Source organism: Mytilus edulis, chromosome 6 (genome assembly GCF_963676685.1).
Source record: "Mytilus edulis chromosome 6, xbMytEdul2.2, whole genome shotgun sequence".
Lineage (NCBI taxonomy): Eukaryota > Metazoa > Mollusca > Bivalvia > Mytilida > Mytilidae > Mytilus > Mytilus edulis.
In genome coordinates this window covers 89,555,394-89,579,952 of record NC_092349.1, presented here as the reverse complement: position 1 = coordinate 89,579,952, position 24,559 = coordinate 89,555,394, and the positions used below count along the sequence as shown (strand labels likewise).

At 32.8% G+C, this 24,559-nt stretch overlaps 2 protein-coding genes across 2 annotated transcripts; one reads left to right on the top strand and one right to left on the bottom strand.

The window, feature by feature from the left end:
• Positions 1-4,760: 4,760 nt before the first annotated feature.
• On the top strand, positions 4,761-11,927 carry LOC139528847 (transport and Golgi organization 2 homolog). Its single transcript, XM_071325066.1, has 7 exons — positions 4,761-4,965; positions 7,358-7,474; positions 8,199-8,316; positions 8,675-8,745; positions 9,078-9,234; positions 10,587-10,703; positions 11,396-11,927. Exons 1-7 carry the CDS (start codon positions 4,824-4,826, stop codon positions 11,541-11,543), a joined length of 870 nt encoding a protein of 289 aa, XP_071181167.1. The 5' UTR covers positions 4,761-4,823; the 3' UTR covers positions 11,544-11,927.
• LOC139528849 (perlucin-like protein) lies at positions 10,725-18,657 on the bottom strand. The gene is made up of 5 exons (XM_071325068.1): positions 18,522-18,657; positions 17,228-17,322; positions 15,727-15,820; positions 13,639-13,849; positions 10,725-12,447 (listed from the first exon to the last, which is right to left on the bottom strand). Exons 1-5 carry the CDS (start codon positions 18,571-18,573, stop codon positions 12,414-12,416), a joined length of 486 nt encoding a protein of 161 aa, XP_071181169.1. The 5' UTR covers positions 18,574-18,657; the 3' UTR covers positions 10,725-12,413.
• Positions 18,658-24,559: the final 5,902 nt, after the last annotated feature.

The following is a 24,559-nucleotide window of genomic DNA, read 5'->3' as shown; positions in this document are numbered from 1 at the left end:
GACCTAAGAGGGGGCCCGCTCCAGCCACTCTTCAGTGATTCCCTATATAAGCAACCACATTTTTTCCCAAAAATCCGCCTATGGGTGAATCCACACATCAATGCTATAGTGATATATCTTTTTGAATTATATTTCATGTTCGATTTTATCAAAAGCTTTTTTAGCAGCATATAGTAGTCATATTTATTAGATTGTATTACTACTTCCGATGTCAGAAAATGCAGCAAATGTCACAGTAAATCCTCTTTGTAGATGGTTTGTGTTTGATGGATCTTTATATCTACTGATATTCTAGAATTTAATACACTCTTCAGGACTTTTATGGAAAATTTTGGTCACTGTTGTCATGTGCTTGGTTTTAAATGTCTTTATTTATTCAGTGCTGTTGTCACTATGCCAACTTTATGGTTCAGCATCAGCGGGATCAGGGGCCAATCCAGCCATTTTAAAAAAAGGAGATATAAAATTAAGTCCTGGTCCCTATGATGAGTTTATTTACAACCACTGGGTCGATGCCACTGCTGGTGGAGAGTTATTTCCACGAGGGTATCACCAGCCCAGTAGTCAGTACTTTTTATGCTGACATAAATTATCATTGATATGGTTATATTTATAAATTAACTGTTAACAAAATTTAGAACTCAGGCATAGATTACCTTAGCTGGATTTGGCAAAGCTTTTATGAATTTTGGTGCTCAATGCTCTTCAACTTCGTACTTTATTTGGCCTTTTTAACTTTTTTGGATTCGAGCGTCACTGATGAGACGCGCCTCTGGCGTATATACAAAATTTAGTCCTGGTATCTATGATGAGTTTATTCTCAACCCAGGACAAAAGGAGGGTCGAACTATATGTTCCCATTCAAATACATTAATCGTCCAAAAAAACGGGGAGTTCCAACTCCCGGAACCCTCCTCCTGGATCCAACATTGGGGATGTCAAATTAGTTTTATTATTGTATGGCTGATGAAACTCCATCAATATCTGAGTTTTTTCCATATTTCTTTTTTTTTACAGCGTAATGTATTGCTTTCTCTTTATTTTCTCTTTTTTTTTATTTTCTCTTATATTGCTTTCGGAAATTTATAGGGATAAGGCATATTTTTCTTAAGTAATTTTTCATGCTTTCATTGCCATGAAAGCGGTGGATTGGCTAGCCACAAAACCAGGTTCAATTCACCATTTTCTACATACGAAAATGCCTGTACCAAGTCAGGAATATGACAGTTATTACATTCGTATGATGTGTTTCAGCTTTTGATTTTGCCATTTCATTAGGGACTTTTCGTTTTGAATTTTCCTCGGAGTTCAGTTGTTTTGTGATTTTACTTATTGTTTCTGTCATTAATGTTTTTATAGAAAGATCGAATTATATCTGTCATATGTTCTCATAGTAAATCGAAGAAGGTTAGCGAAAAAAAAACCATTTACACAAATACTAGTAGATGTAGTAATTGATCATTCCTTTTTTTCAAAGCTATTTCAAATCTTATAAAAACTGTTAATAAACAAATATGAATGCTTTCAAGAGTAGAAAAACCTTCAATTGTTAAATTGTTGAATGACAGTTTCTATTCATATTACATGTAGCGATACTATAAGATCTATATTTCCTTGTGGAATTCAACATTTTGTTGAATTATTTGACTTTTGTCTTTAATATCTTAAAGAGGATTCATACTAATACAGGACCTAACGTATTCTATGTATTTCTAATATTTCAGATTTTCGCGTACGTGATGCAATTAAGATTCGGAAATGCGAAATATGCTCTTGACGGTCAGCTTTGTTAGAAGGATTTGTAGCACTTCAGTGTTGACATAAATATCAATTATATTGTCATTTTTATAAATTTCCTGTTTACAAAAGTATAATTTTTCGAAATACCATGGATTTTCTTATCCCAGGCATAGATTACTTTACACGTAGTTGGCACCGCTTTTTGGGACTTTGAGTCCTCAATACTCTTCAACTTTGTACTTGTTTGGCTTTATAAATATTTTGATCTGAGCTTCACTGGTGAGTCTTATGTAGACGAAACGCGCGTCTGGCGTATTGAATTATAAGCCTGGTACCTTTATTATAGATATTAGTGCTAAAAGTATTTTGAACTTTTAGTTCATGACAGAACTGTGCAAGATTTTTAAAACTGCTCTTCATATTTTTATACGACCGCAAAAATTGAAAATTTTTTGGTCGTATATTGGTATCACGTTGGCGTCGTCGTCGTCGGCGTCCGAAGACTTTTGGTTTTCGCTCTATAACTTCGGTATAAGTAATAGAAATCTATGAAATTTAAACACAAGGTTTATGACCATAAAAGGAAGGTTGGGATTGCTTTTGGAAGTTTTAGTCCCAACAGTTTGGGAATTAAGGGCCAAAAAGGGCCCAAATAAGCATATTCTTGGTTTTCGCACTATAACTTAAGTTTAAGTAAATAGAAATCTATGAAATTTTGACACAAGGTTTATGACCACACTAAAGGAAGGTTGGGATTGATTTTTGGAGTTTTGGTTCCAACAGTTTAGGAATAAGGGGCCAAAAAAGGGCCTAAATAAGCATTATTCCTGGTTTTCGCACAATAACTTTATAGTATAAGTAAATAGAAATCAATGAAATTTAAACTCATGGTTTATAACCTCAAAAGGAAGGTTGGGATTGATTTTATGAGTTTTGGTCCCAACAGATTAGGAATTAGGGGCCAAAAAGGGGCCCAAATAAGCATTTTTCTTGGTTTTCGCACCATAACTTAAGTATAAGTAAATAGAAATCTATGAAATTTAAACACAAGGTTTATGACCATAAAAGGAAGGTTGGGATTGATTTTGGGAGTTTTGGTCCAAACAGTGTAGGAATAAGAGGCCCAAAGGGTCCAAAATTAAACTTTGTTTGAATTCATCAAAAATTGAATAATTGGGGTTCTTTGATATGCCGAATCTAACTGTGTATGTAGATTCTTGATTTTTGGTCCCATTTTAAAATTGGTCTTCATTAAGGTTCAAAGGGTCCAACATTAAACTTAGTTTGATTTTAACAAAAATTGAATTCTTGGGGTTCTTTGATATTCTGAATCTAAACATTTGCATGCACTTAGATTCTTGATTATTAGCCCAGTTTTCATGTTGGTCCAAATTGGGGTCCAAAATTAAACTTTGTTTGATTCCAACAAAAATTGAATTACTGGGGTTTTTTGATATGCTGAATCTAAACATGTACTTAGATTTTTTATTATGGGCCCAATTTTCAAGTTGGTCCAAATCGTGGTCTAAAATTAAACTTTGTTTGATTTTAACAAAAATTGAATTCTTGGGGTTCTTTGATATGCTGAGTCTAAACATGTACTTATAATTTTTATAAGGGCCCAGTTTTCAAGTTGGTCCAAATCGTGGTCCAAAATTAAACTTTGTTTGATATCAACAAAAATTGAATCCTTGGGGTTCTTTGATATGCTAAATCTAAACCTGTATTTAGATTTTTGATTATAGATATAGGAAGATGTGGTGTGAATGCCAATGAGACAACTCTCCATACAAATAACAATTTAAAAAGTAAACCATTATAGGTTAAAGTACGGCCTTCAACACGGAGCCTTGGCTCACACCGAACAACAAGCTATAAAGGGCCCCAAAATTACTAGTGTAAAACCATTCAAACGGGAAAACCAATGGTCTAATCTATATAAACAAAACGAGAAACGAGAAACACGTATATATTACATAAACAAACGACAACTACTGTACATCAGATTCCTGACTTAGGACAGGTGCAAACATTTGCAGCGGGATTAAACGTTTTAATGGATCCAAACCTTCTCCCTTTTTCTGAAACAATAGCATAACATCACAACAAAGAAAAACATACGATAAAATATCAATTGGCAGACTTAACTCAATCAAAAAACGTATGATTAAACAATGAACGAATAAATTTGATCTGCGATATCTGAATACAAATGCACAGTTAATTAAATATTAGAGACAAACATTCATGACCAAAAAGCTAACAAACAAATTCAAACACAGGACATGACTGAGAAATATTTAACCAATCAATGTTCACTTTAGAAAAAAACCGTTTTTTTTTATAATCTTGAAGTTTATACAAATGTTGTAAGAATAAGTGAAAAATTGAAGATATTACAAATAATGAAAGCTGGTGTACAGACAAGATCCATATAAATAAAAAATAACAAAAAAGCATTATAAACAGTATCAACAGGCCCAGTTTCAAAGTTGGTCCCAATTGCGGTTCAAAATTAAACTTTGTTTGATTTCAACAAAAATTGTATATATGGGGTTCTTTGATATATGCTTAATCTAACCATGTATTTAGATTTTTGATGTTTGGGCCCGGTTATCAGATTGGTCCACATTGAGGTCTAAAGGGTCCAAAATTGAGCTTTATTTGATTTCATCAAAAATTGAATTCTTGGGGTTCTTTGATATGCTGAATCTGACCATGTATTTATATTTTGAATATTGGACCATAATAGGTAATGTCCAATTTAAAAGTTTTAAAGTTTAAGTTCTTAGACCACATTCATTATGTGTCAGAAACCTGCGTTGTGTCAACTCCACATTCAGAGTTGTTTCAAGCTTGAATGTTGTGTCCATACTTGCCCCAATGTTCAGGGTTCGAACTCTGCGGTCGTATAAAGCTGCGCCCTGCGGAGCATCTGGTTAAAAATTAGGTAAACAATATTATTTGAAGCAAGTGCGTGCTGTTTATGTAGTAGTATTTTAAGACTAGTTAAAAAGTAAAATTGGGAACATGTGTTTGGTGCTTATGTTTTTACAGATTAGGTAAACAGAATAATTGGAAACATGTGCTTGCTGTTTATGTATTTGAATGACGATGAATGTGGGAATGGATATCGTTTGATCATTGCCAACAATCGAGATGAGCAGTGGGATAGACCAACAAAACCGCTGTCATTCTGGACAGACAATGAAGACTGTATAAGTGGTGTGTATTGTGTAGTTAAGATACACCTAAAAATTTAATGTCATTATGAATAATTAATGGAAAATATATTAATGGTTTATTTTATGGCAGTTTTTATCTCAGGGCCGTAACTAGGGTTCTAATTCAGGGGAGGCAGGGGTTTGGGGCTGCTGTCTCTCAGTAAAATGGCGAAAAATGAACCGTTTCCTTCGATTTCCTTACTCTAAGAGACACCAGTATTGCTTGAACCTGGAAACAATTTTTATGCAAAAACAAGCTGAGATTGCTGTTTGGGGTGAGCCAAGGCTCAGTCTTAAAGGCTGTAATTTGGCCTATAATTATTAACATTAAATAAATTGTGACTATGGATTTTTTTTCTCAATATGGCTAAAATGGCCCGTTTTTCTTCGATTTCCTTTTTTTAAGAAACATCAGTAATGCTGGATCCTGGAAGCAATTTATGCAAACAATTATTATCTGTATTTAAAGATATTTTTTATTAGAAATCAAACTGGTAAGTTAAAAAAAAATATAAAACAACTAAGATCATGGAACGCAAGATAATTTTTTTTATCGATGACCTTGAATTTCAATATTTTTGAAAGCTGAACAGACATGTATATAACTAAAAACAGGGACTTTAAATACAGTCAATTATTATATTCTTAGTATGGAAAGTCCCTGCTACAACGAATGGGGGGTGTTTAACTACTAAGGCATTGACCATAATGTTCTCGTACGATCCGGAGAAGCGGTTAAAACACTGAGCTGATTCAGCCGGTAACGAATTCCCGATATCATAAAAGATTCACATTTCAAAGGGAACTTCCTCTGCCTAATTGGGCCCCTAAATAAATGCAAATAGTTGAGATTTATTAAAAATTGTCGAAAGCAAAGTTTCATATGCGTTCTCGTACGAATACTGAATAACAGACGGACGGCCACACGAAACTGAAAAACAAAAAAAACAAAATACAAATACTGAAACGGTTCACTTTGGATCAAAAATCCGGAAAATGACGCATAGATCACGTTTCATGATACATTTTTAAAACTGTAAACTTGTGTTGTTTATTATATAAATTCAAGTTCTTGATGTACATATTGTCAAAATTTCATTTTATTACTTCCAAAAAAAATTGGTGTAGAAAACTCGGGGGAGACAGTTGCCCCCCCCCCCCCCCCCCCAAACTGCCTCCTAGGTAGTTACGGCCCTGTATCTAATACAGTAGTTCGTTTCTATATATGTTGTATTGCTAGTTTTTTGTTGAACGTCACTGTTTCTGTTGTTTCGTTGTTTACCTCTTAAAGATGATGTGTTTTCCTCGGTTTTAGTTTGTAATTCAGATTGGTTTTCTCCTCATCGATTTATGACTCTTGAACAGTAGTATACGACTGTCGCCTTTATTGATGCATGCATTAGGATAGACCTGAACACAACAGTTGACATTCTGGACATATAATTTAGAGTGCATTTGTGGATTGTATATTAGTTTCCATGGTACAAATGTTTAGACGTTGTGTATTGAATTAACTCCTTTATATTGCATACTTTTAAGTGATTATTATTGTTCCCTATATCTATTATTTAAATCTACCTTGGCCTTTGATATACACACAGTGTGAGGGCATATGTTATATTTCAAAAGTCAAACAATAGTTGACTATATTAATATTTTTTGGAAGTTTAAAAATACCATATTTGAAGAAAAAAAAATGACCTAACTAAAGTACCAAAAACGGTATCTTGAAATCCTTGTTGTCGATCACAAAATATTTTCTCTAATAATTATGTGCTCATTTTCCCTCCTATCATAAGACCAACCTCTATGGCAATAATTAACATAGGATGAATCTGTCATATGATCCAATAATTAACATAGGATGAATCTGTCATATGATCTAATGATCGGATTGACCAATTACACTTTTGTCTCATAATTTACTTCAACCGAAATTTATACAAAAACTTCATCATATTTTAGCATGGTAATTTTTGTAATAAGTACATTCTCGTTCTAAATATTCATTTTATAAAAGTATTGTTTTGTTTTTTAAAAACTTACAACACATTTGGTGTTAATACTCTCAAACATAATTTCTAGGAAGCGCGACACAACGATCATACATTCTGTTAGTTGTGTCAAGATTTGAGTTCATTCTACTGTAAAATCAAAACTTAATCAAAAACAAAATTATACAATAACTCGCAGATCTGTTTTTGGACAAGTTATATACGTAATTTTCGCCTTAAAAGAATTTGATTTGAATATTTATAATAATTGAATTGTAAATAAATAGAGTAATTTGAAAATGTTAATTCTTCTGAACAAGAATCTCCAAAATATGAATTCTATTGCCAGTAGACTTTGTAATAAAACAGAATTGATCTATTACATTATAAATATTATAGGCCAGGATATGACTCCAGGAAAAGAAAACGGCACATGGTTAGGAGTATCAAAGAAAGGAAGGATTGGAATACTACTCAATATCTTAGGTGTAAATGATCCTAAAAAGAAAGGAAGAGGTAAATATAAAGAAACGAAATTAACAATAGTACTTTGAATACAGGAAGGGTCAAATTTGGAATAGTTTAAACACAAGCTTCCAAATATCTGATATCAACATAGAAATTGAGTTTAATAAAATAAAAATCGCAAAACTCTTAAAACAAAACCATGATGATAACAAAAATATGCTAACTTATGAAGGCTGCATAAATTCCACAGTTGTATTGATTCTATTAAGTATTATTTTGCTTTCAAGAGTAAGGGCAAGTAAAAAATCATTAAACGTTCATTGAACCATAATTATGATGTGATATTGCATATCTACAAATACTTGAACGTGAAAGTTCTGTTATAACTGTTTCCCTTTGTTTAACCTTTGATAGTCCATGTTGCCGAAACTACGTTGAATGTCATAACACAATGTCAGTTTCATTTACATATAACCATCTGCAATTCAAATGAATTAAATTTTGAGGTTTCGCGAAAGTTGAAATTGAAAGTTATAAGGATGAAGTACATTTTCCAGGTTAATTTGGACCACTGACTCAGAAACTAACACAACAGCCCACTTGACTCTCATTTAGTTGAGTCAATTGCACATGTTTAAACTTTTGGAAGAATGTGTTTATTTCGATAAAACAATAAACAAAGAAACAATTATGTTTTGGAAGAAATATTAAATGGGAATTTTGATATTTTGTTGACTGAAAATATTTATTGATATATTTCGTTTAAAAACAGGATATTTAGTTAATGAATACATTTCAAGTCAGAAGGATGGGCAAGAATACATCAATGAAACAATAAAGCCATGTTCAAGCAATTACAACTCATTCAATCTTATTCTGATGAACCTCAGGTAAGACAACTGCTACATTACAAATCATGCAGTTACATATTTAAACCATTTACATATTTCAACTCATTTACATATTTCATCTTATTTACATTTTTCATCTCATTTACATATTTCTTCTCATTTACATATAACATTTCATCAGACTACTTATTACATCTTATGATAGCTTTGAGATAAATAGAAAACATTATTTGTTTACAATGAATGAGTCAGCAACTGCGGAAAACAAAACTTTAAATGGGAATATGTTTAAGATTGTTTAAAGTTGCATTGAAACTAACATATAAAAAAAAAGTAATACAGCAAACGAAAACCTCTATCAACTAAGTTGACTTTAATTCAGAAACTTGTTTTTCAGTTTTCCAAAGACCAATGGTATATGTTGTTCCAATTTGGATGGTGTTTTAACTGAATCAGATATTTTAAACGGTAATAGTAAATGTTATTTATTGAAACCCCAATTTATACATATTCTTGTTTGATTGGTTTTACACTAGTTATTAATGGGGCTCTTTATAGCTTGCTGTTCGTTGTGAGCCATGGCTCTGTGTTGAAGACAATACTTTTACCTATAATTGTTCACCTTTACAAATTATGACTTGGATGGAGAGTTGTGTCATTGGCACTCATACTACATCTTCTTATATCTATATATGATAACTTGATGAAGGGATGATAAAATCAACAATATAAAGCTAAGCATAGGAAAAAAACCATAACGTTGAATCTCTTATCTATATTGACAACGGCATCTTTTGTAGGTGTTTTTACGTGTGATAATTCGTCACCAGGCAGACCATGGCAGAAATCTGTTCAGAACAGAGAAAGATTTGGTAATATTGTAAAAGATTTTAATCACAAAGAAAAGAAAGACCAGCTTGTTCAAGAACTTCTTAATCTACTTACAGACAGAAAGACGTATGTGTATTGTTGTTTTATCATAACTTTTGAGAAGCTTTATTTGAAGATTTTACCATAATTCCCCACATTTCAGTTATTGCTTGTAAAATACATACTGGCAATCAATCATTTCTTCTTTTAATGAACAGCCGAAATGACGACGCTACTCATTGGAAGATGTATTTGACTACGATTATATCTAATAATTATTGCCAAAGGTTGGTGTTTTTTTCCCCAGTAATTCTGGCATTCTATACAATCTGCCTTATTTATTGCAGTTTGCTACACTTGAACCAATAAACACACTCATTTTAGGGGCCTTTAATAGCTTGCTGTTTGGTGTGAGGCTCTGTGTTGAATATAAAAAAAGAAGATGTGGTATGATTGCCAATGAGACAACTCTCCACAAGAGACCAAAATGACACAGAAATTAACAACTATAGGTTATAGTACGGCCTTCAAAAGCCCATACCGCATAGTCTGCTGTAAAAGGCCCCGAAATGACAATGTGAAACAATTCAAACGAGAAAACTATAATGGTTTACTTTTTTAAATTTGACTTGGATGGAGAGTTGTCTCATTGACACTCATACCAATCATTTTATATCTATATATATATATATATATATATATATGAGTCTAAAAGATTGTCAATTTTGATGATCAAATACCTATTAAGTTTACTGGTTGGTAGATTCTTATAGACTCTATATATATTTTTTTTTTGAGAGCCCAGGTGGTCGTGTGGTCTAGCGGGACGGCTGCAGTGCAGGCGATTTGGTGTCACGATATCACAGTAGCATGGGTTCGAATCCCGGCGAGGGAAGAACCAAAAATTTGCTAAAGCAAATTTACAGATCTAACATTGTTGGGTTGATGTTTAGACGAGTTGTATATACATTATGTACACAGCCATGTATCACCATCATTGATGGCGATCCGATGGATACATCTGTTGTAGAGTTGTCACTGACTCAGACGTACTTATAAATATAATTATTTTCTGTGACTGTATATTACATTAATTTGTAGGATCCTTTACTATAGATAATTTAGCTGATCTGTAACAATAACATCTTCATGCCTTATATATCATGTACTGTAGTACGCCGCTAGATTAAAACTGACGAGGAAAGGTAACACACGGCCAGCGAAAGCTCTTTTTTTGAGAGCCCAGGTGGTCGTGTGGTCTAGCGGGACGGCTGCAGTGCAGGCGATTTGGTGTCACGATATCACAGTAGCATGGGTTCGAATCCCGGCGAGGGAAGAACCAAAAATTTGCTAAAGCAAATTTACAGATCTAACATTGTTGGGTTGATGTTTAGACGAGTTGTATATATATATATATATATATATACATCTTATTTCAGATATAACAATGACCAACAGTTAGTCTCACAAGCTGCAATGTCTAATATGGAAGAAGATATTATTTTAGAAAGAAGTGCTGCATTTGTATGGACACCTGAATTGAGATATGGCACAAGGCAAGTTAAGGATAAGTGTTTATGGGTTTGATATTTATTGAGTTTAATTATTCAAAATATATAGTTTGTCTTAAAACGACAAAACAATCATATTTGGGGTTTTCAGTGTTGATTTTCTTTTCAGTTATATACAATACATACAAAAATCTGACAGCCAGAATCTCATCAGTCTGGAAATAAGCAGACACAGTCGTGACAAATAGAGACACAAAACAACTATCTTTAAAATACTATGCATAAAACATGTTAATTATGAATTAGAGAATAGAAGGTTTTTACATGTTATTTGAACAGCCATGCAAACCCATTCTCCAAAACCAATAAGCAAAAACAATAAATGAAAAACGTCTATGTCAACATATTGTCTTTTAAAGAACAGTTTTGATGTTATAATATGTAGAGGTTTTTATTACAACATGTTTAAAAATATAAGAAGATATGGTATGAGTGCCAATGAGACAACTCTCCATATTTATAGAAATTCTCTAAAATAGGTACACTGGGGATGTTTGTTTGGAGAGCCACGAATATGAAACGTAATCATGATAAAAGAGCAAATAAGGTAAATCTTGCTGGAGTGAGTTGCAACCTCCCCATAAACATTATTACACAGGTTCGTTAACAGTAAATGACAGCAACACAAGACATCTATACGTAATATTTTTATCATGTGTTATTTTCATTTATTGTAGAACCCATTCCATCGTTTTAGTTGACCGTGAAGGCAATTGTGATTTTATAGAGAAAACTATGGCAACACCAGTAAATCCAGATAATGTGAAGTGGGAAACCAGTTCGTTTAAATTTAAATTTTCTAATTGTACAACTCCTCATTTATAGCCTGTTTAAACAAGATTGTAGAAAAAATATTTATTTATTTATATTAAAATTGATTAAATGTTGATAGACACACTTAAATTGATGTATATTTTTATCTTTAAAAGCTTATTTGATGAGGGAAACATATTGCTTAAGACATTAAAGACACATTTTGTGCCCCCCAAACAGTTGCATTTTGTTAAATTATTAAAGTTGTTATGATTCTTAAAGAAGTGAGGTGTTATACCTTAAAGAGTTAAAACTCATTTACTCGTTATGGCGATTTTGCGGTGATTATAAAAAGACTAAATACTATAACTAAGGTTGTTTTCATGAAAAGAGCCATTTGTTTTACTGTTTGAACTCTTTATGGATTAAAATATATGGATTACATTTGACCAGAAACTCGTTTTAATTGATTTTATTTACTCCCTCGATTCACTCCTCCGAAAATATAAATGTTGTCTTAACTATATATCGTAGAAAAAATATTAAACACAGTATAGGGTTGTGCGTTCGCAACAAGATCACCTTTTGATTCAACATGTTCAACATAAATGTATACTATAGTCATACATAAATGAATCAATATTTACCATACACAAGTCGAATAGAAACGATAAGGTTACATATGAAAAAGGCGGGAGGGTTGGGAATAGTATACCAAACTAACCTAGTCTTACTACCTTGTAACGAGCGTCACATTGGTCAAACACACCTCAAATCTTCCTTATATACTAACTGCCAAAATAGTCCGTGCAGAAAGAAATTCAATGGGTAATACCCCATCTCATACAACTATAGAAAGACCGTTATATATATAAAACAGAGCCGTAAAGAAATGTATTTATTGATAACAAAATGTCTTTCTCAATCGGTCTTCTTTGACATTTATCCAATAATACCTGGTTTCAATCCAAGAGCACTGAAAAAGAAGAAAAAAAAAGATGAGACAACTACGTATAACACATCATATTTTGAACTTGTATTATGCTTTCAATTTGCAGTAGCAGAATTAATTGTTGAAATAGCATTTCGAGTTATGGAATATCGCAATGTATATATGGATTCACATTGTTTCTAGAATTCTAGCAGATATGAATATATTTTCTGTTTGAATATTTTTGCCGAAATCATAAAACATTGAAAAGAAAGATTATATTTTCTTCATGTAAATAAAGACAACAGTAGTATACCGCTGTTCGAAATTCAGAAGTCGATTGAGAAAAAAACCCACATTAAAATGTAAAAGTTTGATTCAAAATTAACGTTTAAAGCACAGTTTTTTTTATTCATCTTGGGTTTTCTGCTTTCCTGCGTTTGTATTAAGATTTGGATTTGTAATATATGTATATTTTTTTAAAATCAACTTGCAGGAATTTAATTGAACATGATATTTCATATCCACCTTTTTATCTAAATCTTTGATTTGCTCATCTATGTTCCAACATTTACTGTGTGAAATACACGAGTAAAAACTTACACAAAAAAATTGGGCTATCAAGGGCAAATCGTCGTAATGGATTGCACTTACCATGACGACAGAGAAAATAAATGAAATGATGCTTTTTTTCATATGCGTTATATTCATTCTTGTTCGAATGGCGCTTTGTTAAATGAACAACTGTGTCAAATCATCATTACGTTATTGCTGCATGAGACTGCTATTAACAAGATGTCTGCACATCACAATTAATTTGTTGATGAGGGCTTTTGACAGTTGATTTGTCTATGCTAGTCGACGCGACAAGGGAGTACTCTTTGATAAGAAGGATACATCTAGTTCCCAACTATTCGTATCCCCTTTAAAATGACTTGCTCTAAAACCTGTCCTACCGAAAAGAAGGAGTTGATTCCAGCCAAATGTAGACTCGAACAAACAAAATACTTTGACATCGCATATTCATTATGACACATCTGCCATGACATACCGGAATATTGTGTATATGTTTTCTAATTCATAAAGTGTTTCTTTTTTGCATATGAATTGAATTAAATAAGACTTACAAGGTGCATCATTCCACTGCAATTCGTCTCAACTCGGCCGATTCCGTAGAAGAGTAGCGGATTCTACCGAGGATTGCCGAAATATTTCTAAAAGAAGGGAAACACTTGCCTTTTTTCGCATATGAATTGAATTAAAAATGTTTTACAAGGTGCATCATTCCACTGCCAGTTATGGACACCAGACAATTCTAAACAATCTTCCTCAACAAGATAATTATTTGGTTCAGCAGGGTACCAATCGGTATAATCCAAATCACTGTCGTCTGCTGACCATACCCAGCTTCCTTCAGTTACGTCATCTCGTGCTCCTAACCAAAAATCTAAAACAGTAAGATTTTGCATAACTTGTAACACACATGTATACATAAAATTCAGTATTCTTTTTTTGCTACTATTTGGAGGAGTCTCAAATTTTTGAAAATCATCCCGAGTCAATTATTTTTAATACATATCTCTGATTTATCACTTTGTGCATGAATGACACGATCCGTAAATATTAAAACTCATGCACTACAAAACAAAATGTCTTGATGTCAAGGCAAAAATACAACTTTCTGTCAAGTAGTATTGTCATTTTTGCGATATTTGGTAACATTGCCATATAAGCGGGAGGTTTGGCTAGCCATGAAACCAGGTTCAACCCACATTTTTTTTCTTAAAATGTCCTGAACCAAGTCAGGAATATGGCATTTCTTATCAAATACTCGTTTATATGTATGACGGCGTTTGTTTTTGTTGCACTGTTTTTCGTTGTTTCGTTGCTTTCCTCTTATATTTGATGTATTTCCTCAGTTTTAGTTTGTAACCCGGATTTGTTTTCTCTCAATCGATTTATGACTTTCGAACAGCGGTATACTATTGTTGCCTTATTTAGTTTGTTATTCGGATTTGTTTTCTCTCAATCCATTTATGACTTATTAACAGCGGTATACTAATGTTGCCTTTATTTGAGCGTGGTTTATTTACTGTCATATGATTTCATATACCCTTAAGTACTTAAAAGTTCTCTGTAGGTCATAAAACAATTGAAATAATATACCCTGTTTTGAATAAAAAACATCGATTTATTTCTCATCAATTTCACGTAAAAGAATTAGACCACCCTTGGAATAATAAACACTGTCTCCTATTCAATATCAGATGCGTCGAAGAAAAACAAGTGCATCATACACTACATAGAAAACTAAGGATAGAGCAACATGACAGGACAAAAACAATAAGGCCCATCCTTTGGTAAGAAAAGTATAGGTCACAATAACACATTAATTAAAGTAAACATTCAAATCTAAAAGAACTGACGTAAGACTTTATCAACTAAACGAATAAAGGGAAAGAATTAACATGACTTGGTACAGTCTTTTTCGAAGAAAATGGTCGGTTAAAGCCTGGTTTTATAGATAGCGAAACTCCCCATTTGTATTGTAATTGATTATATTAGCAAAATTGAGTGATCAACCCAAATATACATTATAGGTTAATGTGGTAATGTTTGGGATCCAGCAAACTTACATTTATTATAAAAACCAAGTCATATTAGATCTTTTATTATTATTATAAATTCCGGATACGTTTTGGTGTATAACAGCCAGCGACAGTATTCGATTATACGACTTTGATCTGAAAATGTGTATTTCTCATCAAGAGGTATACTTTAAATTAATTGGACATCAAACACATCTTGCAGAATAGATGCATATATAATTGTTCAAACATTTAGCTGTCACCGTCATAAAAATAGTATACAGTTCTTTGCTGCTATAACATAATAATTATAGGTTATCATCTGAAAATGGTCCATTCATAAGATGTCGAATTATTCGGGTTTTCACCACCAAGCAAAGATGAAGATGTCCTTAACCTCATTTGAGTCTTTATTGTTGGTATGTGGGTTTCGAATAATCTTCAGCATCGCATTGCAATTTGACTTCAATCTGATTCGGTACCACCGGTGAGTTTAATGGAGTCAAAATGTTTGTACCGAATCATAAGCTTTGTTACTTTGATGAATTTTTCAAAACTTCAGTTTTCACATATTTTTTTATACACAAACTGGAATAACCAATTATACCGCTTATTTTAAGCTGATAATAATAAACATACTGCAAACCAATCAATAATGTCAAATTGCGCCTTTCAGTTGTTATATAAGCAAATTAATCAGTCCCCGTTTGGCCCCTCCAGAGAGAAACATACATACGTGTACCCAAAGCACGTGCAGTGATCTTAAGAAACGTTTCTTCATCTACAGTTTCAACTTTAACAAGATCAGCATGATGAGATAGACAAGAACTCTGAAAAATATTTGTAATGAATCATTTTACATATTTTAATAAAAGTAGTTTCGTAATTAGTTATCAAGGGCACCCGGGTTATAATTTGATTTCGTCTAAAATGCATCACATTGTGTATAGATAATCTTTTAACTTCTACATTTCGTTACGTGAGTAATGCATAGGTCAAATGATCGATATTTTTCTTACTTATATATGACAATAACTCAATACGAAGTAAGTTTATAAATGATTCACGTTGTACGTCGTCTTCTGCTGTTTAAAGTCATATAAATATAATGATATATGGTATGCTTGTCAATAAGATAACTATTATCCAGAGTTCACATGAAGTGGTTGTTAGTTATTATAGACAACTGTTCGGTCTTCAACAATGCGAAAATCTGTACCGTATTGTCAGTTGTAAAAACACTGACATAAACATCCAGTGACTCTATAACAAAACAATATTCGAAAAACTTAATTAACAGACATGAACTAACGACAACCACTGAACTATACGTTCCGTATAAGGACAGTCTCATAACCAATGTACCGGGGTTAAACATGTTTGCTGAACGACCAACCCTCCACTAACTTGAGAGGCATTTTTTTCTTAAAATATCTAGTCAGGAAAATGGTCATTGTTATATTATAGTTTCGTTTCTATTTGTGTTACATTTTAGTATTGTGTTTCTGTTGTGTCGTAGGTCTCCTCTTATATTTGATGTGTTTCCCTCAGTTTTAGTTTGAAACCCGGATTTGTTTTTATCTCAATCGATTTGTGAATTTCGAATATCACTGTTGAAATAAGTAGCAATATGCTTAACTCAAAAGATTGCTCCGAGGCACATAAACAACTATGATAAAGCAATAGGTTCTTGTTGTTCAATACTTTTTCTATTCAGTTTTCTTTGTTGTTCATCTGTTCACCATGGTGTTGGATAGTTTTTTTTAATTAAATGAATATTTGATGGCTACGATCTTTTTTTTTTTTCTAAAATCAAGAGTCACGCGTCATCCACACTGAAATAATTTTGATCATCAAATTGTAATAATTATTATTTTTATCAAAATGAAAAGTACAAATTTTGTAACATTGTGAAGTGGTTTATCTAGAAAATTTTCGAAAAACTAAGGATTTTCTTATCCCAGGAATACATTACCTTAGCTGTATTTGGCATAACTTTTTGGAATTTTGGGTCATCAATGCTCTTCAACCTTGTACTTGTTTGGCTTTATAACTATATTGATCTGAGCGTCAATGATAAGTCTTATGTAGACGAAACGAGCGTCTGGCGTATGAAATTATAATGCTGGTACCTTTGATAATTATTTTTCGAAAGTGTTTTTAAACGTTTTCGCTTTGTATAAATGTCATTTAAACTTTTACCAGCATGCAGTGTTGACATAACAATAAATGCCTACCGATGCCTCATACCAATTTAATTTATCGTTGCCAAATAAATAACACGAGTTCTGAAAATGTATCCATCCTGTATGACAATCACAATTTATACAAGCTGAAAATAAACATATCATTCAGTTTTTCTCAAGGCATTTAATCAGCAGTATATGCGGAGCTATATTCCAACAGGCGTATTTTGTGACGTGTACACAAAATGATAACTGTATTAACATCTTATTTTAATTTTTTTGTTTTTCTCACCATAAAACACCTACCATTGCCATTATAATGTCAATGTCAAAAACACAATGTTCAAACTGTCATATTCCTGACTTGGTACAGACATTTCCCTATGTAGAAAATATGGATTAAATCTTTGTTTTATAGCTAGCTGAAACCTCAATTTTGGCATGCATAAGTACCGAGTCACGTCAAATGGATATTGACAGCATAAACAGTAAAATAAATATTCACAAAGACAAATAATACTACAACACGTTATTTAGATGCTAAACAATGTCGGTACCTAGAATCTATACTTCAAGACCATCATGTATTATTTGTACAGTTGATACGGAATATTCATCAACAAAGTCTTGGTATCTTCCGATGAACTTTGTTAAGAAAAAAGACAAGAGTTCTTTGTCATAACCCTGGTTCATCAAATTTCTGCTCAGACACTGATGACGTTTGACAAAGTTTAAGTAGCAGCTGCAAGCTCTTGAAAACCGAACAAGTAGGGAAATGTATATCCCATCTATTGGATCAGTTGGCATATTACTACTGAAGTGGGGGGAAATGATATCAAAATTAAATCGTTTCAGTTTTAGTTTGTAACCCGGATTTGATTTTTTCTCAATCGATTTATGAATTTTGAACAGCGATATACTACTGTTGACTTTATTTGTCATAGATCCTGGTTTTGAGATGAAAGCGTCTGTCAAATTCAAGGTATAATTTTAAACACGAGGCAGAGGAAGCCGTGTCTGTTTTTTTTTATTGTAAGCAATACGAAGCCCACCAAAAACTGGGGGATAGCATATAGGACCCGCCTGGTTGTAAATGTAAGTAAAAACTCGGGGATAAATTTAATTATGCAGGACATATTCGAGGAAAAGAGGACGCGAAGTGTGGCTACGACAGTTGGAAAATATACGTCGTCATCGGTGAAACAGATATTCCATATAACTAAGTTTATTTACTATTCAGTGCAGAAAATTATGTAAACTAAAATGAATAATGATTTTTTGTTCTCAATAACCTTATCCCTTTATGATAATTTGATGAGAGTTTTTTAAAATTAAAAGTACTTACCACTTTGAATTATTGTAAAAACAATAAGTGTTAGAACATGATATGCCGTCATTTTGAGATTGTGTCTCTAATGTCCAACACTCAATATGTGATAAGATAGTTCAAGTAAATATGTCAGTTTCTTATCTAAAATGTGTTTACCTTTCATGTAATGAGTGCGGAAATGCACAAACTGCCAAATCTACCTAATTGTAAGATTCCTACATTAATATTAGAATAAGATGATAAGCTAATAACTTACTGAACAAGATATGTGCCTCATAATGTATTTAAAAAACCCCTTTTAATGTGTGTGAAATATTTTTTTTGGTTAAGGCAATCATCTGATTCTGGAAAAAATATAACATTTCAGAGCCGTTCACAAGCTTATTTCCCGTTCTTTTACATCTTTTTTTCCCTATTTCCCAATTTTGCTTACAGGATCAATTTCTTATATTCCCTTAACTCACCATACAACTTTATTCTCCCACTGTATTTATACTCGAATCTCTACATTTTACCCCCTATATCCCACACTCATACATGCCATACAAGCATTTAGTTTTCCTCATTTCAGCTCCCATATGTCAATTACAATTTTGTTGCAAGGTTAAACATAAAGAAAGGTCCCGTGCTAATATACGTCTGAGAAAGATTTCAAAAACAAACTAAAGAATTTTCAAGAACTTTTACTATTTGAAGAATAATATTATGATACCCAGATTTCCATATCATCTCAAATGAAACATGTATCTAAAGCCTTATATCTTAAGGTACCAGTTCAGTAGTCAGCTGTGTTAAATTACTGATAATGTATAGTTCCAGATTGTGGAATAATGACTGTGTATTCGTATGGCGAATAGTACATACATAGAAGAGGACATGTACCCTGTAGAAAAAGCCGGATTCACTCCTTGTGATGTTTGTGTGATTAATCGAGTTACAAGATTTGAACGTTGGTGAACTAATGTCACCTAAATATAAAACCGTCAGACCTTCATCAATGATGAAATCATAATTATATAAAAGAGGGGCGAAAGATAGCAGAGGAACAGTAACTCATAAATCGAAAATAAACTGACAACACCATTGCTAAAAAATGAAAAAGACAAACAGACAAATCATAGTACACAAGAAGCAACACAGAAACTAAGGAATGAGCAACACGAACCCCACCAACACTAAGGGTGATCTCAGGTGCCCCGGAAGGGTTATAAGCGGATCCTGATCTACACATAGCACCCATCGTGTTGCTCATGTTATTACAAACCCGGTAAATAGTCTAATTCGATAGGTCAAATTCATAAAAAAGGAAGGGGATTGTAATTATATCGTAAGAAACATAGTCGATATCATCTGTGAAATGGTTATTCTATATCGCTTAACCAACTCGTGATTGTTTATCTAATTCATTAGAAAATATTGTACCAAACATTATCAAAGCAATTGAGAGCAAGGTCGTGCTCTTGTGAATAACAGAACGTGTTGACACGTTTTTTCCTATACCCAAAGCATCAAAAGTTTATTAAATGCTACCATAAATCTGCAAATACGCGCATTAGAACCTTAGAAATTAACATCCAATTCATAAAGCGTTTTGAAATTATCATATGTAGATGATGTGATAACTATATGTAACTTAAACTGAGAAAGACAAGTACAGGATAAAAAAGCTGTAATTAGTTATCAAAGGTTCTAGGATAATAATTTAATACGCCAGACGTGCGTTTTCCCGTTTAAATGGTTTTACACTAGTAATGTTTTGGGACCCTTTATAGCTTGCTGTTCAGTATGAGCCGTGTTAAAGGCCGTACCTTGACCTATAGTGGTTTACTATTATGAATTGTTACTGGGATGGAGAGTTGTTTAATTGGCACTCATACCACATCTTCCTATATCTATTCAAGACACACTAATTTCTTAAGTAGCAATTCAGCCAAGAATTATGCAAGGGGAGATACATCCATATAGTGTAGGATATTTATCTGATAAAGGTTTCAGATGAGATTGACTATGTATTTATATATTTATGTGATAATGGACACGTGTATTGTTTTGACATTTGTCACATGACTAGATACCTGTATAAGAAATACGGTGTACTTCGGTTCATCTGCGCATCTATGACTTAATTATGACTTCATGTCATTCAACTGATGAAACCATAATTGATTAATGTTATTTGAACCATTCCTAACATACTTTTCTTTATAAAATCTTCTGTTTGAAATATTGTGTACTGTCCAAAATAAGGGAAACCCCTGTTTTGATAGTTTGATAAGTGCGGCGATATCGCAGATGCCTTCAAGAAATAGCTTATTTTGAACAAAGGAAAGATTTTATACTACGCAATATAGTTGAATTTGAACCAAATACACTGCAGAGCATAATGTATTTCAATCTGATGTTAATTTGACCTGAAAAAAAACAAATTTTATCTTATGAAGTATTTTTTAATGGTGATTGGCTTAATATAGTTAATCACGGGATCACGGTTGTGTATTAACTCTTAAACTTATGAATTTTATTCTTTTCTATCCCATCTGAATGCTAAAACAATGACAAGAACGATTTTAGTTGTTTAATTGTGCGAATATAAAGAAATCAGGTAATGCACTATATCACCTGCCGAACGGACTCCGGGAACTCCACTGTACTCACGAGCTAAAACAAGTGGGAAGAATTATAACGGTAAATCTGTGTGTAATTATGTGTTATTCGACGCTTGCCTTTGGACAGTACAGTCTGGTCATTTCCTGGCCCCACCAACCCAAAAACAACTTTTTTTTTTATCAAACTTGTAAATTGTTTTTTTCATACTTATGATTGATATGGATTTTTTTAAGATTATACATGCTTGAAAAAATTGGTAACAAAGATATTTCTTTTGTAGATTGTGTATATTTGGAAAATGCTATGTTGAAGCAGCGGCTACGGACGTGCAGACAAACATTCGCGCATTGTAAATAAAAATGAATAAAGGTGTTTAACTCTACTGTCCATGCGAGATGATATTCCAAATCGTGATTGGTGTTTTATTAAGGGAATGACTAATATTATATTTATCTATGAAGAAATAACAGCGTAGCTGGTTATTTTAAGTGTGCACCACATTTTGATGTTATTTCGAATAAACAGAAAAAATATTAAAGTCATTCCTTATAATTTAATTCTAAATTCCATTTTAAGCTGGAGTAAATCATAAAAGACGTTGACGACATCATGGTTACATGACAAAATTATGTCTTTGAGCTGATAGACAAAACACCTTCAACCAATCAGAAGACGCGTTACATCCAAAATTAAATTATTTATAAATATTATGAGAACATAAACACTTCGATACAAACAGGAAACAGAAATGAGTCCTGTTTACAATAAGCAACATATCCATCAATTCTAAAGGTTTCTGTTTTTGTGTACATTAATGACAGTCTGATCAGGAGGCAAATATTTATTTGGCACAACAACAAAAAGTAATAGGTACATATAAATTGATCAAAGAAATATTTTAAGAAAATTTATACATGACATGTGACGCATTTTTCATTAGGTATTATTGTACTCAGTCCTAAAATGATCATAAGTTATCTTTAATCTTTCATAACGCTCGAGTTAAAGATTGTCTTTTTATTTCGTTGTAAGAAAATAAAGAAATGTTCATCGCAGACATTAAACATTTACCATTTTGCCTAACCTACAGTGAGACAGTAGGTGCAGACAAGACGATTAGGTATATGATAGATATACTAGTAGTTTTATTTTAGGAGGGTGATTTCAAGTCCTATTAAAAAGCCCTAGTCACGACGAACCCACGAAACATCAATGCAGCGTCACGACATGAAATTTCATCAAATCGAGGGTGATCTGTAATCGACGTACGACAGTCGCACGGTAGTTTGAGCATCGTGGCCCTGTTGTGTGTCGTGGGACAAAAATTGGACATGAACCTTTTTTGCTCTACGATTTGCTGTCTGTTCACTGTCTTGTGACTGTCGTGAGAGTGTCTTATCACAGTCGTACGACTGTCTTGCGATAAACACATTGTCGTGGATGCCAACTTAAACCATTTTCAAAATATTTGGTATTCGTGAGACAATCGTACGACTGTATCACTAGTGTCTTGCGACAGTCATGAGACAGTCGTACTATCTATATATTCATACGATGCTCGCGCAACATTGATTGCTTGTCATACGACAGTGGTACGTTCGTCGTGCAACATATTTTTGTTTTGTTTAGAAGAATACAATTCGGCGGGAATGAATGTTTGAAAAACATACCGTCTGCTGTTTAAAGAGAATGGCTATTCCAACAGCATATTACGTTTGGCTCTGCTGAATAAGCGCCTTGTCAGACTCCAACAAGGGCAAAATATGGTCCTGTTAGCGTTGTTACCCATTTTATATTGTTAATATTTCTTTTCGGGGCATCCTAGTTTAATATTGCTGAACAATTATAATATAAACTAATACGAAAAACGTCTTTTACTTGGACCGAACTTATAATGACACTGAATAACATTGAAAGCAAATGACAAATGGCACGCAATTAATTGGGCCTCTTTTATTTACTAGTAGTTTGGACTTAAACGCGCGCGTGACCCACGACTGTTTTGCGACAGACGTACGATACTGACACGACAGTATGTTATAAGACGACTGTAACACTCACATCCCATGACACGAAAAATATCCCCAAACAACTCACGATTGTCGTGCGACTGTCATACGACTTGCGACAAACCCACGACAGTACAATTGCAATTTCTTTCTGTTGTGTACCCATCGTGGAACCATTGTGGACATGTCGTAGCTGATGTGACCACTCGAAATATTTTTTTGACATTTTGCACGACAAAGCCACGACAACTATTTTATAGATCTTCCACTACAAAAAAGAAATCGTACGATCTGTTGTGACGGGGGCTTTAGAGTATTTTTTAAATGTTCCGCGAGTACTGAAAAAATAAAATAAAATGTACATATATAACCAACGTAAACTTTCAGAAATTATCTACTTAAACGCATAGTACATTTGGTTACAAACAATAACCTTTTAAAACTTGAATGTTTGTCAATCTTATTAAGTATGGTCTCAAGGAATGAGAATAAGTGAATAAACTTATGTCAAACACTCCATCTGTTTTATATTACGAGACTGGATACTTTAAACTTTGTTGTTTTAAATACTACTTGCCTACTTCCTTATAGTGAGGTTAAGTACATGGGATAAACAGATACTCAATTATATTACGTAGAATAACAATATATTTGTTAACTAAGTGGTGTTTTTCTTGAGAAACATTAAGGAAGTACAGAAATAGTATAATTGAAAACAATATTTCTATATTAAACAACTACACAATCTTAGTACGTGCTAAGTAATATAATGGTCGTATGTTCAATCTTGTACAAACTATAGTTGGTTCGTTTTTCAACATTAATAAATTTACACACATATACATGTTAGATGAAATATATCTTTATATCTATATCATTAACGGGAAGCTTTATACACAAAATTATGATAAAAGAGATGATTTTTCATTTCCTATCGTTAATTTTCCATTTTTAGATGGTGACGTTCACTTGTCACCATCTTATGGTGTTTATATATCTCAACTTGTACGATTCGCTCGTGTATGTAATAACGTATTAGATTTTAGCGAGAGAAATTTATGTATAACTGAACAATTATTACACCAGGGTTTTTGAAATCACAAACTAGTTAAAACATTTACTACATTTTATCATCGGTATAAGGAAATAATTCTCAAATATAACTCAACATGCAGACATCTTATAAGTTCAGGTATTTCACATCCAATCTTTTATGGTAATATTCTTTACAAAGCACACAAATGTCAGTATTCATCTAAAAGCTTACAAAATCTTTAAACAGACTTACTTACTATTATTATTATATAGTTACGATACTGTTGTCAGGTCATTAAAGATTGCATATTTAATATTGATTCACTTATAGGGTCTTTGCATCGGAACTATACACATTTATTTAATAAACAGTTGTTTGCATGGCACGGGTTATGCTCTTCT

Excerpts from the sequence above, each read along its gene's own strand:
- LOC139528849 (XM_071325068.1), bottom strand. The coding sequence starts at position 18,573 with ATGACGGCATATCATGTTCTAACACTTATTGTTTTTACAATAATTCAA. Across the intron at positions 15,821-17,227 it reads TAAATTGGTATGAGGCATCG|AGTTCTTGTCTATCTCATCA; the intron begins GTAGGCATTTAT and ends AATATTTTTCAG. Across the intron at positions 13,850-15,726 it reads TGCACGTGCTTTGGGTACAC|ATTTTTGGTTAGGAGCACGA; the intron begins GTATGTATGTTT and ends TTACTGTTTTAG.
- LOC139528847 (XM_071325066.1), top strand. The coding sequence starts at position 4,824 with ATGTGCTTGCTGTTTATGTATTTGAATGACGATGAATGTGGGAATGGA. Across the intron at positions 4,966-7,357 it reads CAATGAAGACTGTATAAGTG|GCCAGGATATGACTCCAGGA; the intron begins GTGTGTATTGTG and ends TAAATATTATAG. Across the intron at positions 7,475-8,198 it reads TCCTAAAAAGAAAGGAAGAG|GATATTTAGTTAATGAATAC; the intron begins GTAAATATAAAG and ends GTTTAAAAACAG.